The sequence below is a fragment of the Branchiostoma floridae genome, chromosome 12 (assembly GCF_000003815.2).
Source record: "Branchiostoma floridae strain S238N-H82 chromosome 12, Bfl_VNyyK, whole genome shotgun sequence".
Taxonomy (NCBI): domain Eukaryota; kingdom Metazoa; phylum Chordata; class Leptocardii; order Amphioxiformes; family Branchiostomatidae; genus Branchiostoma; species Branchiostoma floridae.
In genome coordinates this window covers 11,773,103-11,796,506 of record NC_049990.1, presented here as the reverse complement: position 1 = coordinate 11,796,506, position 23,404 = coordinate 11,773,103, and the positions used below count along the sequence as shown (strand labels likewise).

Genomic DNA, 23,404 nt, shown 5'->3' with positions numbered 1-23,404 from the left:
AAGATAGGCCTATGAGAATACTTCATGAACATAGCATTGTACATACTTAAATTTCTCAGGTATCATAGTTGGATAATGAATAAGTGTGATGGTAGAGTTTGTCTTGCACATTTGTAATACTGTTTTTATCGAGCAATACTGATTTTTTTTGCGTTTCAATTAGCCTCAGTGAGAAAAATAAAATAATGTTTTATATGAAGAGCATGATCACAATGTTACGATTTGGTTGCTGTGTGCGTTTCAGTGCTTAAAGCATTAACCGCGACAAATGTTAAATAAGACTATGTTTATTTTAGTCATAAGCATCAACTGCCTTTATGACGTCTTAGGTGTACTAATTGCATTATTAGTGTTATTAAGGAGTAGTATTAATTGCTTTGATAAGCTGAGTAATATTATTATGCAGATGCCATTTTCATCTATATACGAGGGGCGTTCAATAAGTAATAGCTCTGACCCACTTCCAGTTGTCTGATCTAGATGAAATTTTGCATGTGTAATGATAGATATCTCTATAAATGATCTTGCAAAAAAGAGCTCTGAACTAATTGTAGTTTCTGATTTATTGGTGTTTGAACTGAGTTAGGTGTGAAATGGCCCAGGTGTGAAATGGAGCCAGTTGAGTGTCTCGCAGTGATCCGGTTTTTGTATTTGAAAGGACGCACACCAAAGGAGACTTTTGATGAAATGAAAGAAACTTATGGCGATGATGCCCCATCATAAGACCTTGTAAAACGCTGGCATCCTGAATTCAAACATGGCCGGAAGTCTGTGGAAACAGCTCCCAGACCTGGTCGTTCCTCTTCTGCCATTGATGAGGCATCTGTTGAAGGACCAACCTGGGGTGTCCTACAAAAACGGTGTCCAGAGCTGCATCAAACGATGGGAGAAATGAATAACTCTGGGTGGTTCCTATGAAGAGAAAGACTAATAACTGTGCCAAGTTTCATTAATCTCCTGCTATGGGAAATGAGTCAGAGTCATTACTTATTGAACGCCCCTCGTATTAGCTGATAGAGCCTCTGTCATCTGTATATTAGCCACCTTTTTATGCTGCTCTCAGGAAACTGATGAAAGAAGGAATGTATACTGACGTGGGTGACAAACTCAGTGAATGAAGCTAGAACTGAACATAGGTGTATTGACATGCGACATGTTTGTACATGTATTGACCATGACTATATTATACTAGTCCCTTTCATGTATCAAAAAGTGTCTGTCGCTAAGTGGCATAATGATTCTGTCAATTCAATTATGCATACTATGACCCTTCACTAACAACGCACTCATTACAGACAACTTTTTGATGATTTGTAACCTAAGACAATCATAACTTGTTCTTGTGTTTTTTTGCACGAATGTTCAGTACATTCTATACCAGTCTGTTTGGTGTCCTTTGCCCTTTGCCCGAGGTGTGTACCCCCCTCCCACAGCTGTGTTGTTGACACAATATTTTGTCCCTGGGGACAATGTTGGTGCCGATTTTACGACCGAATGGTTCGTACAAGTAAGTCCATTTCACTTGGTTAGGAGGTACCACTTTAACCCAGAAATTTGCCCTGACGGTTAAAATACTAACTGGTGAATTCTTGGTAAGTAAGATATGCGCCATAATATGACCACTCGAGTCCAGAAACAATTCTTGTCTGTGTAAACTGTTGTACAGAGGTCACTTCCCACAAGACAAAGAGCCATACAGACGAAACGACCCGAAACGGCTCACCCAGTAGAAAATCCAGTTTTTCTGGCGGATCATGAGCAGAGCCTGTCAAAAGAGCTGCCAATTGTCGAGGTATGCTGGGATAGGTTATGGACAAAGGATACAAAAAGCTGCCTAACAAAGACATAAGACGACAGACCAAACTGTACTTGATGGTTGAATGCACAGGTGTGTCCGCTAGTACGATGATTTACAAGTAGGGCTGTACCATTACAGAGACCTAGTAGAAAAGATATCTATGTTGACACTCATTCTTACCGTTTATCTATCAGGGATATATGCATAAAATAAGAGATGAGATTTTTTATCATCCATCCCTACATCTGTTCTTTTATCTTTCCTACGTATAATTAGTTAGAAGATAAGCACAGCATCCTTGACTAGGATGATCACATTAGTATGTTGGACAGACAGAGACAAATGTAATGCTTTTGTGACCTTTTCATGTAGATAGGTCTTAAGGCGTATGCACGAACATGTGTAAGAGACAACCGCAGATGACTCATAATACATATCAGACTGGTGTCCCTGTCTACCAAACCACGATTTCAACACTTGTAGCGTCTACCTTAAGCGTTGAAAGTAAAATAGTGTAAAGAATGACAAACGCAAAATGTAGATAATGTATGGAAAACACAAGATGTTGCTTGTATCATGCGACGAACTTGTAAATACCTAAAAGACATTTGACCTCACGTGTTGAATCAATTGTGTAAAAGGTCTGGGTGTGCCAAGGAAAGGGAACAAAGGATTTTGGGGGAAGTGTCATTTCATATTCAAGTGGGCTCGATCATTTTTCACAGTTCGCTTCCTCAGATGTTCATAGAAATACATTTCCTTCCGCGATTTTTGAATAAACTAACACACATAAGTACCTATGACAAGCCACTGGTTTAATGGATGTTCAATTTCAAATGCAATTGGAAAATCTCCAATGATCTCCACAATATTACACGAACCTTCCCCAAGGACTCAGTAAGCTACCTCCCACATAAATATTTCATGTACCCTTTAGTGTAGTTCTGATCACACCGGCACAGGTAAGTCTACTAGTTCTTATCATATAAAGCACCGTGTCCGCGTCTTTTCTCTCTCCTGCTTTGTCTTGCACTACGGAGTGGCATCTACTGTTCATGGGAAACCGCTAGCCAAGCGTGGGAATCCACTTTCGGGGGTATTTTGAATGGGATCTTTGAAATACTCTTACTGTTTGTCTTTCCACTTGACCTGTCTCTGGGGCGTCTTCCTATCTACAAACGTGTAGTAAATACTGGGTTATTCTAAAACTGTAATGGTTTTGAACATTAGCTGCGATGCACAGGTTAAGTAATATCTGGATTCTTTGAAAATGACAATAAATTCCACATTTCTTATTTTGGTGTAGTGAAGAATGTCAGAATTGTCCAATTAGGAAGTGGGCGCGAACATGACGTTTTAGATAGCCTTAAGCATTGACAACAAGGGGGAGTATCTCTATACTGAAGACCATGTCTTTTGGGTATGATTGTTCTGTCACGATGGAGCATTGAAATTATAGCCATTCTAATCAGTTAAAGTAGATTAACGGTATCTTATCTGACCTCGGCCTGGATAAGGCTTAATGTTTCCAACTGTCAGACATTTAATAGCCTTGCTCCATAAGAAGGGACAAATCAATTATATTTCTCACCTGAATCCCTTGTGTCACGAAATATTCAAAAGGCGGTATAATCCATTAGTGAGTGTTACATTGAAATATATTAAGTAGAATCCTCATAATTTATTTTAATGATCATATCTAAGATGGTCGATGAACGTAGTTTTACGAGTTTAGTTATAATGCATTGAAGGTTAGTACTTTTGGCTGACTTAGTGGTTGGACGAGTCAATTTAACGGTTGAAGACGAACTTTGGACAAAAAGCTACTGTAATTTGTTCGGTGGCTGGGCAAGAATTTGACTGCACCCAAAAGAGGTATTCAAGGTCTTTCACTGGTGTCTTATTAACGCCAATGATCTCGATAGAAACGTAATGATATCACGGTAAAACAAGGATTTCGAACCATATTTTGTTGATACTCCGTGCATTTTGGATCAAATATAAATTTTTTTTATCGCATGAAAAGAGTGCCAGACCTCCAAATATTTTGAAGCCAGCGAAAAGACGTAACTATATTTATATTGGGTGTGTCATATAAACGTGACACTCCCAGATTATAATGTTAGATTTGTCTTCTAAAAGATGTAAACATACCATGTATTTCTAGACTACAACTGGGGTAACTGATTAAATCAATAAAACATATTTTCCATTTATCAGGAATTATCCCAAATTGAACCTACATGTCACATTACTTAATCATAAAGTTGTTATAATTAGATTTATTTTGGGCTTTATAAATGATGCCGCTCCCTGTACATGGGTTAAGTAATAAGATAAAAGGGAAAAAGTTTACTTTAACACCTTTTGCATAGTATTACATCTTATGCATGTTCGACTAAAGCTTGTTCGGTTATTTGGTGTAGGAAAAGGTTAAAGGGGAGCTTAGTAAGAATACCTGTGTTGTCGTCAGGAACTGCACTTTCACAGTTGACAACAAAATTTAAATTACCTCAAGTATTATACCTATTGTGAATTGGCTTTTTCTCAATAAAGCACAGTAAAATTTGGAACTTATTTTTAGAAATCATTTATTTGTCAATTGTTAATCAAAACAATTACGACCTGACCTCATTTTCAAAACTAAGACTTTGAACTTGAAACAATCTAAGAAAATGCATTGATAGATGTGAGTGACATATTTTTAAAGTATGAATAAAGTGCCTCTGTACATTGAAATTTCATAAACACTATCATCTAATCATATCCATCAATGTTCTAAGTTGCGCAAGTAGTTTAAAGAAGAACAGAAAAATAAACCATTTTCCACATACGACAATTGATGAAAATTTATGAGTGTCATGACTAATTTTGTTGCCAACTGTATATCCTTCCTGGGCAATCGGAAAGCTGAGCAGTCATGCAGATAACGAAGTATGTTATAGCGTTTGTTTGCTTAGCTTCTGCATAACAAAGATGGGATAAAAACACCGCCACTCATCCTCTACTCACTGCCAGGTAAATAACTGTTGAGGAGACAGAGTCAGACATGTCTTCAACAGCGGTGGTGGGAGAGTATTACCTGAAAGATCCCAACGATGACAGCCGGGTCAAGGTTGGGACCTACTCTGACACCTCGTATGATCCAGAACCAACCAAGGCCGGGTTTTTCACCAGCGACTCTCACCGAGGGAGCATGAGTAACGGTTATAGTAACGGGGACAGTGAACGGAGGGACTCCAGGCCTAATGTCCCGTTTGTGTCCGGAGATGGCGTCAACCAAGCCCGCCTCAACAGGCCGGCTGCTGTGAAGGTGGGTCCGCCATTTTGTATTTTCCCTTTTCCAAGGTTTAAATCAATATTGCAACGACAAAATTACGATCAAATATGTCTGTTATTCATTCAGTTGATTTGTAAGCTAGAGCTATAAATCGGGGATATCTGGTTTCATACCATTATTATACATGATGACTTGTCTATCAACTCCTTTATATATGTGAGCTACTATCAGCAGTAGAGGCACAAAATGAAACATAGAGGTCTATGCGAATGTTTTTCTTCCGGTGTCAAAGTTCACAGAATAATATATAGTTTAGCATACTAGTATCATTCAAGTGTGTCACTTTGGGATTTTGGAAAAGGTACAGCGATATATTGTCAAAAGACGAAGGTATCATAGATTTACCACAAAATTGCTCCCTTTTATATGTAAGTTGTGCAAAGGGTTGTCGGTGTATAAACACAATAGATTGCGCCTACGTGTAACGCCATATTGTGGTGGAAGAATAACAGGTCACACCCACAGGTGTGGCTGGTACATTCCAGAGTATTACAGTCTTAGATTGTCACCTTATACAGGCCTTCAAAGGCTCATTCAGCACAAATTATGGTCATTTGGGGTAATTTGTGTTGTGTTAGCATTCTCCTCCCATTCCCATCTATACTTTATAATTGTTATATTATATGTTTGCAAAAAATAAAATCACTACCAACAGTTTTAAACATAGTAGCATAGATTTAAAAAACACGATAAAAGATATTATCAATTGGTTTTGCGATAACTAGTTGAAAAAAAAATACGCTTCATTCAATGCTTGATGATAAATATCAGAACAGTAGTACTTCTTAGATCACAGTTCTATAAGTAGTTCTAATGTATCTGGTTCCAGGTGTTGCCCTATGGTATGGTGGGAGACTACTTCACCGTGGACGCACAAGGTCCGTATGACACTACCGCCAAGCCTTTGGACCTGAGGAAGGAGAGGGATGGTCAGATCATCGGCAGCTACACGCCAGACAATATTGGTAAGCTTTGGTCACTAGAATTAACCATGGTCAGCAACATATGTTTGTAATAGCATGCTAGCAACATACAAAATTGAGGTAACAGGTTGACTTCTGACAATGGAAGGCATGCAATTCCATCATATGTAAGCACTTTTATGGTAGGCATTCGTTTTTAAGAACATTGGCCTCATGTCACCTGGATGATTTGCCCCGTGTGAAAGTAAGGACTACAATAGTCTCAGGGCCCCATGTGTGCTACTATGGCATCAAAATATCTGGCTTCTTAAGCCTAAAACTGTGTAATGTCATGGCAAATTACCAAAACTTTAAACTATGTTCTATCATGCACGGATCCAATTAAGGTAGCATCACAAATAAGGAATATCCCTGGCTGTATCTGTTTTCATGGTGTTGAAGGGGGGGGGGGTGCATGGCGTGTTAATGGCACTTGAGCACAGATCTGATGACAGCTTGAGATGTAGGCATGCCATGCACTTTCTATCTATTTTATACTGGGGAAAATTCTAAAAGTCTAACTATTGTAAAATGTGTAGAAATACTATGATAATGATAACCATCCCACACGCTGCTCTTTATATGGTGGAGGCTCTCGTCTGCGACAACGTCTTACTCGTAGCGGACGCAATGCGAGTGTGTATAGTGGTAGGTGGTGGTCAAGAAGAACATTGTCTCTATATAGCTAACATAAATTGCATTAAAGCTAGTTACTTTTTTCACAGGATTAGATGTATCGCTGTGTTTGTGTTTACCTAAGTACAAGTATTTATTTATTTTGTTTTTTGGAAGACATACCGATATGTATGCCAAAATGTTTAGTATATTATTTTCTTGATATATGCCTTAAAAAGTTTGTTTATGTATACGTATGATAGATAAGATTTTGATCAAGGCAAGAGCAAATACAATGGAATTTTTTCATTTTATCTCTAGGGCCATGGACTGTATCTGTGAAGCACGAGGGAAACCACATTCCCAACAGCCCCTTCACATGTGAAGTGTACGACCCCACACAGGTGGAGGTCAACGACCTGCATGACGACATCTTAGGCAAACTCGTCAAGTTTTCAGGTATGTCTAAAATACATGTATCTTTTTTTTTTTATTCAAGTATGTGTTACGAACACATTATATTATCTTTTAAAGATGATGATATTTCTAACATGAAATGATTTACATAGAATGTAGCAACTCTATTTTCATTGTTAATGACTCAGAGATCATCAAACGTAGAATCATATTTGAATGTGGTTGAGCTATTCATGAACACTGAGAACTGCAATCAACGACGCCTGAGAAAGTCCTACAGTAAATTATCAAAATTGGTCATGATTTTTGAATAATTGATGACCACGGTGTCCCGTAATCAAGGTAATTGGATGGTGATGAATGCTTGTGGTTTTCTAAATTGAAAGGGCATGAATCTCGCACGAGTTCACAATAACAGCTCCACGATTGGTCCATGCAAAACATAATCTACAGTTATTACGAGCTAATATCCCTGTAAAAGTCCGGATAGTCAATGAGTCAAAGAGTAGATAGCTACACTAATTCTTTGGGTCACACTGGTGTCACAATGATAAATCTTAACAGCAGAAATAAGAAGTTTCCACTGCGACATGCCTTAGTGCTAACTCTTGTATTGTATGTGTTCTTGAGAGCCGAGCAATTTCTTACCACATTTTATTGGTGAGTACTTAAAGGTTACTGCATTACTGTACTTGGCACAGGCGGCTCACGCACGCATATTCTAGTCGTGCACAGGTAGATTCTTCACCTTTCTGAAGCACCTGTATCTAAAGCATTTAGCGAGAGCAGACCACCATTTTGCTGTGTAGTCTTTTATCTACTTCTAACTTATTATATTCTACACGTTGCGCACAAAGACAACAAACCCTGGATGCGCTTTCCTTCGGCATGGTTAATATTTAGATATGTTTTCACAAAAACATATTATAGAATGTTCTACAGCAGTCAGATAACGTTATGTTCAATATCCCCATTGTTCGCTTTGAATAACGTTATACATTCATGAGTCGTAAAACATAAAATGTCAATGTACTATGTGCAATGTACGAGAGGGATCGATTTCTACCTCCCTTATAAAAGTTCATTCAGTCGGAAACCTCGTGTCTGTGTCATAAGTTCACAAACATCACCTGGGCTAGCGGGTCATAGGTCAGCTGCCGACAAAATTCATTTGTTGTCGAAGGTAACAGGGCGTGAATGAACCCCTTAAGCAGTGTCTGTTAATCTGTGTTTTATAAACAAATGTCTACAGACGAGTGCATTCTAGGCGCGAACTGTAAACATTTAGTATTTGAAGATTATAGGGTTCTCAAAACAAGAATCTGTGAGACAAAAACAATTTTCGAGAAAAGCATGTTTGATATGCATTTTCCCAAATAATTGCTACAAGAGGAATGTCTATGGTGCAAAAGCTCAGAGTTTTTTTACGGCCTGTAACAATCTAAAAGGTCATGTTGTACCTTTACCAAACTATGATACCGATTTTATATCAACAACATTTATTTAAAAGCTAATGGTATATAGCCATTGTTTATAGTAAAAATACGTAATTCTGTATTATTAGCTTCATTACTTGTGCCCAAAAGACATGCATGATTGTTGAAGATATTACAAGGAAAGACTTCCCCGAGGCGAAATAAACAAACGTTTTCCCATGACACTAGTGAAACAAGACTCCCGATAGAACATTCTTTAGAGAGCCTAAGTTACCCCATGGGGTTTGCTATTTGAGTACAGAAAAGTAGACAATGATCCATACATCAGTGCAGCGATTTCGCACCAGAGGAACTCAGACTGACCTTGGTGAGAATGATAATGTCTTCTTTTTGTTGAAGTTTCTAGGTCTAAGAACGTGTTCCTAACGTGACGCATACCACGTTAGTGATTAATGTTTGGATCTTCGTTTGTTTGTGATTTATTCATATTTAATTACTCTAAGAGTCATCAGTAAGATTGTCTCCCATTAGACCATTATCATCATGAAAACCTCAGCACTTTCATAATGCTTCCTGAACAAATTAAAAGAAAAAACATCGAGAGGAAACATTTACGAAGTACTGCGTTCTTTCATCTTGCCCCCCTCCCCCTTCTCCCCAGTCAACACAGCCAAGGCTGGGAACGGAGACCTGACTGTCCACGTCAATGGGCCAGACGGTCGGCGCGTGCGCAGTAAGATAGAAGATGTGGGCCCCCACAACTACAACGTCTCGTTCTCTCCTGACACCGCGGGGAATCACAAGATCGATGTCGAGTTCAACAATGACGAAGTCAGCGGTAAGAAGATAGCACTTTAACATCCCTTACGTGTCGAACAAAAGAAACGCCAGGTTGATATCTACACCTATAACGTTACTCAATCCATATATCATTCAAATGTATATAATTCTTCAACGTGGGATTGTTATGATTTTCACATGTCAGTGGTTTACGTAATATTTGTGCACTTCACAAACGTGAAAAAGCAAACTTTTGATAACCAAACACATCATGCTGATATGCAGTGCGTGCGGTGTAATGTACACGAATCTAATCTAACACTGTATTGAAATGTGGCACTTATTCTTAACTCGTTAATTTTAAAATGTAAAAGCTTGAAAATGTTAAGGCACACGTTTTGTTCTTCTGTTTGTAGTTAATTTAAAGGAGATGCCATTGTAAAGGTCGGCATGTTTGAGGCATAGCAGTCGATGCAAAAAATGGAACTTTGTCCTTACATGCATAATATACCGTATTGTATTTCCTGTACCCACAGGAAGCCCATTCAACTGCTACATCGGCGAGCCCGGGCTGATTGAAGCTGAGGAGTCTCACTCAGTCGCTGGAAGCCATCATCACGACCATGACCATGACCATGATCACCACAACCATGATCATCATCAACATGATCATGACCATGATCATCATCATCATCACGATCATCATGACGCACCGGTAAGCTTCTACTCACGTCAACGACAGAGTATTGAAACATACTTTAACCAAGCAAATAGTCTATGCCAAATAGACGTTACTCAAGCAACTGGATATGATTTTGGAAATGGTTTTCAAAATCATATCCAGTTGTTTGAGCAACATCTACCTGTGTATCTTATTGCCTGGATGACTGTCTTCATCGACAAAATTAGTGTACATTCCGACAGTTACAGTAAGTGTAAGTCTACAGTGTCAGGGGCCTCTACGATGGAGCAACCTCTTCACAGAGCATACACAACACACATCCATAATAGTTACTAAGAAAGGACAGTATGCTAGGACTAGAATTTGACGTTGCTATTTATCATCACTTTTTCTATATGCTGTATTTTTGCGTAATTTTGGTATATTTCTAAATCTCATATTTTGTCGATATATACAGAGACAGCTAAAGAAAGTCAAGGACATAAGTGCGATCATCTGGTAAAATCTTTTAATTAACGAAATTGAGTGCACATTGAGTGCTATCTTAACCTATGACGCGCTCAAACAAATACTAAAGTTCCTTATCTATTGATAGAAACAAAATTGCCATATCACCAAAAATGCCTGTTGTCTATCTTTAACACATGAATGGACTGACATTTGCGATTGGTAGTAAGAATAGAATACATATGTGTATGTGTGACGTCAGAAGCAGGTTTTGCAAGGTTCAGACAGAATTAATGACGTGCATTTACCATATTTGGAGGTGGGCAATTTACATACCTAAATACGCCCTTGATAACGACGATAGGTTTGACCATTAGCACGCTTGATTTGGGGACGAGTCAACAACACGAGACACACAATGAGAGACCAGTTGGTACAAAATGTAGGTTTCTGCCTTTTTCTAGAACCTGAATATATAACTGAAGATTTTATTCAACAACGCATGTACATTTGTAGTGCAGCACCCTGTTCTATAGTACATAATGTCTAAGTATCTGTATATGTCCAAGATATGTACCAAATACTTTGCACTGTTACGCCAAAAAGCAGTTACTCAGGCAACTGGATATGATTTTGGAAACGGCCAGGCGTTTCAGACAGCCATTCGGCGTCTTTCGTCAGTGTCGGCGATATCACATTACCTGGATGTCTAACGATGTTCATCGACGTATTTTACACTGTTGTTTGTGTCTCTACCCCATGTGCAGCCTTGACCCGTGTAACGTGATCTAATGTTCTGTGCATACAATTCTCAATGCATACAAGCACTACAACTGTTCCTGTTTAGCACAATACATGGTGCTTATTGATACGTAGTTGCTCTACTGAAGATGGGGTTCAAGCTTACTCTGGCGTTGTTTTTCTCCTGCAGGCCACCTATACTGTCACGGAGTCCCGAGCTTTGGAACCGCCCAAGAGGGAGGTTATCGTCACGGCCATTCACGGAGCTGTTGTCGATCGTCCAGCCGGATTCCTAGGTCTGTAAAAGCACAATGTTCCTCATCCTTCAATAACTTTGAAAGAGTTTCTTGGAAAAGTTTCAAACAGCTATGCTACAATGAAAGTAATTGGTTACTAATCATTTGTCTATCAGTTCCACGAAAACAGTAATGTCATTGGGCGTACCGTGAAAGAGAGACGATCTCATTAAATTCGACCTTGAAGCCCGCAGAGCAAATACCACTGACTCCTACTCAATAAAATCGCCCTGTGGTAGTTTAATACAGTTGAAATGGCATATAGTACATTGTTTTTGTATTACCTCCTTGGTAAGCTTCCTCATTATGTAACACATAACGTTTGTACTGAAGAGTAAAAGCTACATATCTGGATAGATTTATTTGGTCCAGTGACACATGGAAGTACTTATTTTATTTGATCCAATGACAAATGGAGGGACCGATTTTATTTGATCCAATGACACATGGAGGGACCGATTTTATTTGATCCAATGACACATGAAGGGACCCATGGAAGGACCCATTTTATTTGAGCCAATGACACATAGAAGGACCCATACTCTTTTTCATAAGGTTTGGTGGGTTATCATGAGTGCTCTAGTCGTGATTATACTCAAACACGGGACCTAGCACTAATTGAGGGACGTCCTTAACCGAAGCTAGACACTCCTTTCCATTTTTGTTCATACTATCACTTGTTTTGCCCATACATTAGTCGATGCGACCCGAGCGGGCGGTGGCGACTTTGACATCACTATCACCAATAACGAGCGCCCGGTGCCATACCAAGTCGTTGGAGAGAGGGAACCCGGTGTGTTCGAGGTGACGTTCCTACCTAAGGAGGCAGGAACCTACAGAATCGACGTGTTCTATGAGGGAAAGCCTGTCAGGGGTAAGCACTAGATATTCTTACGATGTTCAAAGAATGACAAAACGTTTGGGCTGAATAAAACGCATGCTATGCTACAATTTTGCACAGAAGGATTGTATTCACCGAAGGCAACTTCTCGTTAAATTCAAAGATAGTAAAATCAAATATACAGTAGTTAAGAATTACATCCTGAGATATACAGCCCCCTAAAACAGCGTAAATACATGTGGCATCTACAGACTGCATGCAAGAGCATGGGATATCACCATAGCTGCATCCATACCCCCTTTACTCTAACTTAATTTCTGGTGTTTAAGTACGTACGTATACGTATGTTGGCTGCGCCTTATGTTTGAGAAAGCTAGGTTCATGCATGGTTCAATTTTTTTCTTCAAAGACGTTTGACTGAAATTATAGGGAGAAACCCACACAATACAGATCCTTATCTGATCTTATCTAAGTAGTCATTACGTTCTTATTTATCCCATTGTGGTGTACAAAGCCAAAATTCAAGGACGTCGAACAAGTACGTGGTCTATCATATTTAGTTGACACTTGACGAATGCACGGTTTTACTTCTTTACAAGTACATTTTGTTGGCTGATCCCAAAAGGAGCATGCATACGTTTTTTTTACATATTTTTAACAAGAGCCTATGTCTAGGATGGTTATCTGTTACGTGATTAGGACGTCTTCACTTGTTGAATACTACGCTCGCAATTTCCCAATTGGAAAAAAGGCATGGTACTACAATAAAGTGTTACAGAAAGACACGCATAATAGACAGAACTTGTAGAATCCTCTAGATAATGTGTATGCATGGATGGTAGTAATATTCGATTAAATGCACACACTCATATTTACTGACTGTACTTTTTTTCCTTTTCAAAGGAAGCCCATTCTACGTCCGTATCCAGGATTCGGCTGACATTGAACACTACATCTACGTACCTTCCAAAACCACCGTGTACCAAGAGGTGGAGGTAGAGCAACCACGCTACACTGTCGAGCAACCACGCTACTCCGTTGGTACATAGTTTTACCATTCCATTAGGCTGACAGTTCTCTTTAAGATAGACATTGGGTTCATCAGGGATTGGGGGATGTAATCTGCATAACCTTAGGCACTTAACTGGCAAGTTTTGGCAATCTCGCAAGCTTCGAGTTTTCTTTACTGAAACATTCTTACCATGAAACAAAAGATTGATTTTTGATTGTACACATCTGTTATCTACAGTTGAAGAGCACAGGGAGCGAAGGCCTCCTACACCGGTGTACCGGACTCCTACCCCTCCACCGGTGGTGTACCGGGCCCCTACACCCCCACCGGTAGTGTACCGCGCTCCAACGCCCCCACCGGTTGTCTATCGGGCCCAGACTCCACCGCCAGTGGTCTATCAGCAGGCCCCACCACAGCAAGCCGTGTATCAACAGTCAGCACCAGCGTACCAACAGTCGGCACCAGCTGTCAACGACCGGTAAATAATACTTGAATCCACACAACCTATATAAATATTTCGGTGAACTTTAACTCATTAAACTGTAAATCCTACAAGTAGGAAATTGGACCACATTGGTAAGTGTACGGCTTAGCTCTCAGAAACAACTCACAAATAGTGACGTGACTGAAAAACAAGCACATGTGCCAGGCAGCCTGTGGCGTCTCCCGTCTGACCTGGATGTTTGATGTTGTACAGACTCAAGCAATTAAATGTATCAAATCTGGCATATATCTCCAAAATACATTTTGTCTGTAAGATTTTCTGCACAATACCTACATTATTGTGTATTTCTTTATTTTACTAAATCTTGCACTGTATGAGGGAAGAGCTCGAGAGTTGTTTTTTTCATCACTATTTGGAGTGTAATCATTTGTTGATGTCTCATCCAGCTGTTATGCCCATGGAGAGAAGCTTCATACGGTCTTCAAGGACCGACATGCCGAGTTTCCCATCAGGACTGAGGACTCCATGAACATGAAAGAGATGGACGTGCAGATCCTTGGTTAGTAACGATGATGTATGTCATGTGTAGCAAAACTTGGTACAGTTGGGTTATTTTTCTTACTCCGATTGATATCGTATGGAAAGTGTTTGACTACCAATGCGCTGTATCCTCGCTGTCATTGTTTATTTGATGATATATCATTTACTGCAATGCAACTATTTCCATATCAGCAGACTTCAGGGAGAAGATGGCTCATCTTATACTACTACTACCAGTAATCTCCAATCACCACAAAACTACTACACTGCAAGAAGTAATTATGAGTGACTAACAAAAATGACCTCTGACCTGACCCAACAGTGTGACAGATTAATCGGCGATAGTCGGTGTTGGTCACCTATCCTGAAGAAATAGATATCTGATTTCTGTCCTCATACAGTTACATAGAATATCTTCATTACTTTTTAACACATGATTTCCTTATGCCCAGGCCCAACAACTAGAGCTCTTGCCTCCCTGGAAAAGGACGCGGATACCACCGCAAACGTGAGGTTCGTACCCACGGAGACCGGTCGGTTTGACACGTCAATCAAATACTACGGGAAGGAGGCAGAAGGCAAGTTGTAGTACTAGGCTCCTTTTTACATATATGTTTAACTCCTGTAAGGAAAGGAGCGTTTGTAATAGTTTAAGTCATATCAGGGTACAGACTCCAGATAGACGTTTAATTTGCAGTGGCCAGCAATTTTATCATTTAAATGTTGAAGTTGTAATGCCAAAACACGTTTAGCATTTGCATGTATGTACAATTCAGTATCATTTTTCATGGGTTGCAACACTGCAATTACCACATGTTTTCTTTGCCTGGTAGATGGAATTTCTATGTATAATTTTGTGACCATGTCTCATGTCTCATGTCTTTGCAGGCAGTCCGTTCTCCTTCACAGTAATTGATCCTAACGACATCACCTGCGTGTACCCACCGGTAGGGGCGGACAGGTCATTCACCTGGCCGGTAGGCGACCCGTGCAAGGTGACCCTTGACACGTCCAAGGCTGGGTCAGGTCGTCTGGGGACAAAGGTCTCCGACCCACTTGGGTCATCGGTACCCACGAACTTTGACCAGGATAATGCCTTCCAGTTCACCCCGAGGGTGGAAGGTATGTACATATACATAGCCTGGAATCCATCATATTCTAGCTCCTGTCATCGAGAAGCTATCAGAAGAGCCTGGAGCGTTCCAAACTGGTTTGATACTAGATTGACATACATCCAAAACACTTGTGTTATGATACATATTCATAGCTTTTTGACCCTTACCTCTTTCCTCATATGACCTCTGCAAAAGCTTCATGCAGGTCTATTTTAACTCCTTGTAAAATGTAAATACACAAAAGTGCAAGAAACAATTGTTTTTATCATGTCAAATGGCTTACATTCAATTGCCAGCTAAAAGACGTGTTCGTAGAAAGAACCTTATTCTTGCTACACTCATTTTTGTAGATATGTTTCATGTTCAACTGCGTCATCGCCCCGCTGCATCTTCACAGCTTGTCCTTTCAGATTTAAAACGAACCTTGGTAGGAAAAATAATTGGAGGTGAAAAGTTTCTTGGATAATGCGCAAAGTCATTGACTGGAATCGAAATCTCATAAAAACATTCCTTTAACTCTCTATCTTACACCATCTATTCCGAAGGGAGGCATCCCATCAACTTGGACTGGGATGGTGCGGACCTGGCCCCTATCTACTGTGACGCGTACAACAGCCGAGACCGCGCGCGCACACCGCCCAGTCCGGCCGCGGCCAAGCAGTCCTACGAAGTGATCCTGAAAGGCACGGGCCTGCAGCGGGCCATGGTGGACGAGACTGCGGAGTTTACCATCGATGGGACACGGGCTGGTGGAGGTCAGCACTACGTTTTCTTTACCTTATGTTTATCTACACCAGACATGTTCTCACCTGCTGCCGCTAGGTGCACGTGATGGTTTACTTGCCACGCGTAGAAAAGGAATGCGTAGAAAATCGTTATCGTATGCGCCTGGGATGACTTTAAGTAACGTTCACTAGGTTTGATGTAGATCGATTGCTCGCGTCTCACTTGGAATGTTCTTCACACAGAGAATAGATTGTCCATGCACGTTATATGTTACAGAATACATCATAACGTTAATAACACGATCTACTTTCCCATTATTCAAAAGATTTCATGACAGACGTAGACACAGGTTCGCTTATGTTTTCTTATTTTTTTTCTTATCTTTGAGTAGAGAATGCTTTGTTTGATTGCAATGCTTGTAGTCTCTTGTCTGGTGAGAGCAATGTTTTCTTTACACATGCTGCCTTTGTCAACTCTCGCGATGTCTCGCGATAATCAGAGTCTTGCGACGATGAGGACTCAATCTTGATGCTTTTTGATGGTGTGCCATACTCACAAATGTTCTCAAACAATATCTATAAATGTCGTTTCTTTTGACTGTGTTCGAATGCTTTATGAATTCAAGAAATCCGTATCAAGCTCCATATCAAGCAAATCATAAACTTATCCTCAGCCTTGGTGTCAGTTCAATAATCATTTATTGCTTGGTTTTGAACTTTTCCTGGGTGCTAGCTATATGTTGTAAGATTACTTTGATAAATACATTGCATTTACGTTAATTGTGTTTTATCTTTATGTTAAGGTGATGGCTACAGCACAGATGGGAGAGGTGGGAATCGTTTGACCAGAGCATGTTTGCCTTCTTTACTCTTGTTTGCTGTGCTCTAACAACCTTTGCTGTTATCTCCTTTACTAACACTGTATCATCTAGATCATATTTTTTCCGGAATATCCTTTGATGTTTTTCGGATTATATAATTTCCTAGACACCGCTTAAATGATACAATAGTATCGTCTATATGACACATTTCTTCGGCTTCAGTCACGGTCCTATACGGCTATATAGAATATGATTCTTGGCGTCTAGGTTGATTAAAATGTTGCAATGTACATGTAGATGGGGCCAATGGGCCTAACATGTGATGTCGATATATCCACAGAATTCTTGTAGAAGCTACTCTATTTACAATCGACGTTATCGATAACGTATTGTTATCCTATGCTTTGTTCTAACCAGGTACCCCTGCCTGTAGTGTTACCGGCCCTGAAGGTCCGGTTGACGTATTCCTACAACCATTGGATGATCAGGGTGACATGTACAAGGCTAGGTACACACCGAGGGTCCCAGGTCAGTAATTTCACTAGTAACTTAGCTTAATATAAAGTATATGGTAACGAAACATTCTAACCATTAGGGCAACAATGCAGCTTTGAGACGAATCTGTAAAGGACTTTGCGACTTTGAATAGGTACATTGTAGAGACTTGGATCGGGATCTCTACTGTCGGATCAACGATTATACTGACAGAGATAGCCGGGTCGCCGAATCAACCAGACAACAATTTTTACTAGTCATATTTCATACATTATGGAATAATTCTTACATCTATGGGTTTCAGGCGTGCATGACCTGGACGTGGCCTGGTCCGGACGCCCGCTAGAGGGCTCTCCGTACAAAGTGCAAGTTGAGGGCGGGGCCAGGCGCGACGCATCCAGAGTTGAGCTTGGCGGGTTGGACAGGGACCCCGTACTGGTTGGCGAGCCCGCATACCTGACCGCTGATCTGAGGGACGCTGGGCAAGGAGGTAAGATCTTTGATATATCTTTCTACAATATCATCTTGTTTGTCCAGCATAACCATTAAATTGCCTCGGGGCGTAACACACCAGTTTTGTATACTTTGTGCGGTAAGACCAATCTGATAGGTTTGATCCACTTACACCTCGATGGACCCTTACTCCCGATAAGTGATTTTTAAAGTTTTGCGGGGTGAAAATAGGCTCTCCTCACACAAGCACGGGACTTCCGACTTTACGCCCTACCCGAGACGACATCCCAAGCCGAAGCCAGCTACTCATGGCCACTCATTTTCACCGTGAAGTGGGGAAATAGGTGTTAAGTGCCTAGGGATTTGAACCGAGAACCTTTTGATTCTAAGTCAAAACAACCCTGACCACAGGACAACTTGTTCAACAAGAATTGAAGGATTTACTCTGAAGTTTTAAATATCATTTGGAAATAATTTTCTAGAAATAGCTTACATCAGGTGGGCGTGTGACGTAAGCAATGAGTCAAAAGTGATTTGTTTGTATAATTTTTCAGGAATTTTGTCTGCTCGCTGTAAGGGACCGACTCAGAAAGCCAAGGTTAACATGAAGGACAACGGGAACGGTACCTACGGGCTAGAGGTCATCCCCAGGGAGGAGGGCAAGCACAGGATGGACGTCAGGTATGACGACCAAGCGGTCAAAGGTTAGTATCAAACTCCTGCCCAGGACACTGTATTACCCACTTATTCTATCGTCACGTTTTCAAACCAGGACCCGGTTATTCAGTCTACAGGAACAAAAAGTATAAACATACAAAACGTAAAGAAAAAGGTGAGACATGACCGTATTTTGTGTATATTTCTATTTTTCTTTGCCGCAAAAAGCACGGACGGGCCCCGGGCCCGGTTTGGAGATGTCACCATATCCTCAGTTTCTATGTTAGCAAACGTTTAGGACAATCTTGAAACTTGATGTTATTAAAAGAACAAGATCTATGTTCATGAACATATTATTTTGTGTCAAATCATATCTTTTTCCTGTGATTTTCAACTTGATATCAACTTTAATTACAGGGAGTCCCTTCAATTTCTACGTTGTGGGGCCAGTTGATCCCAGTAAAGTGCGCTGCTTCGGGCCGGGCTTGGAGAGCGGCAACCTGCAGGGGTACAGGGGCAACTTCGTCTGCGAGACAAAGGGTGCTGGGCACGGCAAGCTGCAAGTCAGGGTCCATGGACCGAAAGGTCAGGTATTTTATAACTTAAGAAGCAAAAAGAGGTTGAACCTGTACATGCTATTAACACTATACAATGAATGTTGATTGTACTTCTGCTTAATCATCTCGACCTGTCATCATACATATATACCTTTTCTTACACATTTATGCATTGAATGACCTGTCATCAAATGCATAAATTCATTCCTTCTAAACTTTTCACTTCACCTATTCTATTATCACAACACTATATTTGTCTTGGGATCGTTTTTATTTTGTCAGCAATATCATGACAGGGACGATGTTTAGGGGTAAAAATTAATTTTGTCTTCAACAGACAATACTTCGAATTTCCAAGCTCAGAAATTGTTGAACGTTCTTGATCTTTGCATGACAGCTCATCTGTGTTGGTACGTATACGATCCTTTGGAGTTTGCACATGTACCTTTCATTCCGCACAGACGCTTCTTGAGCTTTGGCTAGATCACCAATGGTATGTGTTTATTCATACTGACATATTAAAACGACATTTCAGGGGGGTTCAACGTGCGGATGACACCCATCAAGGACAGCGGTAACCGCACCATCGCCGTGGAGTACGAACCGAGAGAGCCGGGAGACTACCACATCGACGTCACGTGGGACAAGCAGCACGTTCCCGGCAGCCCCTTCCTCGTCAGGATCGATGATGAGGACGAGGTGATGTACGCCGATAGGTGAGGGAGCACATTTCTGGAGTTATTTTATTTATTTATTAAGATTCACAGAATGAAATCTGAAAGGTGTGGGCAACATGATTATACACCCTTTACAAGGCCGACACCTCCAGCGTACAGTTAAAACAAGCTATAAACTATAAGAAAGGCCGTGACTAAATACACTTAAGATAACCACAAATGATTGTTTATTGACTTATTTTCATTTTGTTTTTCTTGGAAAAATTTTGATCATAATGGTCGAGGTTTCTGCTCGAGGGACAGAAGCATGTATATTTTTTAGTCTTGCAAAAAATTGTGACCTTTGCCATGCTTTGAACTTAAGTTGACTTTTCCATCAGCATAGGGGGTAAAATCCTGGTATCACAACAATTTCAATACTGTAGCTAGTTAAAATGCCGGAGTTGAACTCCAGCTTTCTTAACCAAAACGAACCTGACAAATTTGCAGTGGGGGTAAAGACTTAAGGTTTGAAATGTTTGTACATGCATTTTTAAGTGAGTGTTTTGCATGGCGTTTATAAGACCATGTATATTGAATGATATGATAATCTTTATTGCATATTCATGCCCGAGGGCTAAATGCACAAAGGGACCACATATGGTCTTATGAATGCAGAGGAAAAAACTAGACTTATACAATGATTTTAAATTAGTCTAAATGGAAAAGGAGCTAAGACACTATGTGTTACAATCTCTAATGGCTGCATCTAAACATGTTCTTCTCTCTTTTTGAAACACATGGAGACATACTTACATATTGTGTCGATAGCATGGTCGTCCTTGCATAACATCAAGTACTTAAAAAAGTCTTGTTTTGACATTTTCTTACAGTTATTGTCTATTTGTAAAGTATTAAATAGGGATTGGCGTTCGTATTCATACAATGTACACTCTAGTAAAAAAATGTGTCTCGTCTTCGAGATACAAGTGGTCACAGAATTTACATGTTCTATCATTTAAAGGAGTACGGTTATGCCTGCCGGATTCTATATGTAATGGGTGGTCACTTATGCGAATTTACTCATAGCTCTGCGATGTTCAAAGCTTGAAATGCTAAGATACGTTTCTCTTTCATATGTCTCTTTGAATGTTTTGTACGTTCTCAATTTGTTTCCTTGGTTTTCTATATTGAATACGAAATTCTATTTACCACCCCCTCCCCCAGGAACGGCGGTGACTACGGTTACTACCACAGCGAGCCCATCACACGTAGCCGCAGCGCCTCCCAGCGGAGCAGCAGGCATGTCAAGTACCCAAATTATGGGTACGCGTTGCCTGGCAACTACAAGGAGAAGGAAAGAATCTATGGTAGGAGGATAGAACGCGACGGGCCCGTATCAACATACTACTAACAAATCAGATCAGTTACAGATGTTTAAAGGGGTGGCTTTGATAAGACCATTGATGAACATACCCCGGCCATTTTAACAAAACACAGAACACCTCTTTCGTATGGAAAAAGTAATAGCATAGTTTAGTCTTCTTTGATGAATACCACTCAGCTTTATGAAAGTTAGCTGTATAGCAGCTTAAAAACCAAGACGAGTACATGTGAATGACACCAAGATGCCATGGGCGTTCAATGTAAAAGAAAAGGCCTAAAGTTAATACACCGCTTCCTTTAAGACACTTTCTTTGTTACACGTAATCAGGTGATATGATGGTTTAAATGGAACCTTTTCTTTAGCTTTGGAGACAATGTGGCCCCACGAAAATAAAAACGCTAGTGGCGCCTTTATTGCAATGGAATTGCTTTGTTTATGTCTGTTTTTTTTTTCAATTATATATGTTACATAGTTAATTTTGATAGTACCTATTGCCAGTTAGAGTCCATTCCAAGACACCATGCGGATGTTTGTTGCCATTGTTTAGAATTGATTTTAAAGTTTTGTAATTATATGTCTAGGACATTTGATACTTCAGAAATATTTTAACACTGTTTTAACTTTATAAATATTTCCCTGGTCCTGTAAAACTTTGGAAATATTCATGGTGTGGAACTGGAAACTTCTAATGGTTTCTAAATAATGATAACAGCATTCTACCATTATTTACCATTTTCTACCATTTTCTACCATTTTTTGTAAATGGTTCAGTGGGCTGGGAAGATAGCAATTCACACATCCTTGCAAAGTATGGTTGGGTGCCATGCAACAATGGCCCACCACAAAGGATCCACCAGTTCCCAGCAGTGGAATCTAAAAATATACAGATGCAACAATAGGGCTTACTTTTATGGGGGCAATAAACTAATTTTACCATTTGAAAAAGTTTACAAATATTTGTAAATATTTGTAAATGTGAAATAATCACACAGCGGTTTCACAATTATTCTAAATAAAGATATTTTCGCACAGTTACTTTCAAAATGTTTCTAAAATATTCAAAGGAATTCAAATAGATGAGTATTTTCTTAGTGAATTTTTTGAAAAGAATTTAATTATTGTGGCTCAGATATTCTTTTATTCAAAATAATTCAGACTTATTATAAATATCGCCTAAAAACCCGCATGGTGTCTTGGAATGGACTCTATCACATTGTGATTTTGCCCATTTTCTACTACCATAGTTTTTATCTTTGGCTTGATATATACATGCATACTTTAGTACAAGGTTTACCGCAATTGATATCTCCTATTAGTGCCATAGGCCCAACGAGGGTTAAATTTATGCTTTCTTGCAAATAGTATCTCCTTCAATATGATAGAACTTTAGCACAATAGAACTTTATGTGGCATAGGCCACACAGTTAAGAGATAGTTATTGATAAAATATCTAGTCGCATTTATAGATAGAGGGTTGGGGAATAATATATTTGCGATATTTACTTCTTAGTATGTGCTAGCTGAATTTTATTATATAAAATGTTTGTTTTGAAATGAAACATATGGCTACAGTTATTACCAAAAACCATACGGAACATATCATACATAGTCTATTTTGTAAGGGAATAAAGGTTATGGGTTTAATGGGGCCGGAAATTAAGGGTTCATGTATTAAGGGGATCTAGTTATTAAAGTTACGGTTGGGTACTGTTGTCTTGCAATTTGCACTTTATATATGGATCTATTACATTAAACAATCATTCTATATTTGAAAAACGAAGTGTTGGCATTTTTATTGAAATTATTGTGTCATTTGAGTGTATGCATGTGTGTGTATGTATGTGTGTATGCACGCGTATTCTGTATGCATACAGCCGGATTCACACATGCGTATATATCTTAGTAGTATGAGTCCGCATGGAGTGCTTCGGCTCTACCAGGCTCCACAGGGCGCTGAAAAAAAATAGGAGAAATTAGACAAGTATAGCCAGATAACATGCCAGAGGAGTCAGCTGGCCTAGAAGTACAGTTTGCGACCAGCTATATTTGTCCAATTTCTATTATTTTTCTAGCGAACCGTTGGGTTAGATGCTAAGACTTCCATACGGACCTCATACGGACGAAAAAAAAGCCTATAAGTATCAAACGTATTACTACTATACATTGTAGTCAATTTAACGTCTTTG

General features: G+C 39.7%; 1 protein-coding gene across 5 annotated transcripts; it reads left to right on the top strand.

Annotated features, from left to right (window-relative positions):
• Window positions 1–2,673: 2,673 nt before the first annotated feature.
• On the top strand, window positions 2,674–21,713 carry LOC118428140 (filamin-A-like). 5 transcript variants are annotated; one of them, XM_035838124.1, is made up of 22 exons: window positions 2,674–2,760; window positions 4,817–5,111; window positions 5,968–6,103; window positions 7,037–7,174; window positions 9,230–9,406; window positions 9,885–10,063; window positions 11,409–11,514; window positions 12,212–12,388; window positions 13,259–13,396; window positions 13,605–13,845; window positions 14,259–14,371; window positions 14,805–14,930; window positions 15,241–15,474; window positions 16,013–16,222; window positions 16,519–16,542; window positions 16,996–17,022; window positions 17,431–17,541; window positions 17,813–17,998; window positions 18,516–18,665; window positions 19,036–19,203; window positions 19,711–19,891; window positions 21,059–21,713. In XM_035838124.1, the coding sequence occupies exons 2-22, from the start codon at window positions 4,848–4,850 to the stop codon at window positions 21,243–21,245; spliced, it is 3,273 nt and encodes a 1,090-aa protein (XP_035694017.1). In that variant the 5' UTR covers window positions 2,674–2,760; window positions 4,817–4,847; the 3' UTR covers window positions 21,246–21,713. The 5 variants fall into 5 exon arrangements, with proteins under 5 accessions (XP_035694017.1, XP_035694019.1, XP_035694020.1 ...); XM_035838126.1 differs by lacking the exon at window positions 16,519–16,542; XM_035838125.1 differs by lacking the exon at window positions 2,674–2,760 and having other exon boundaries at window positions 4,661–5,111.
• The last annotated feature ends 1,691 nt before the right edge of the window (window positions 21,714–23,404 follow it).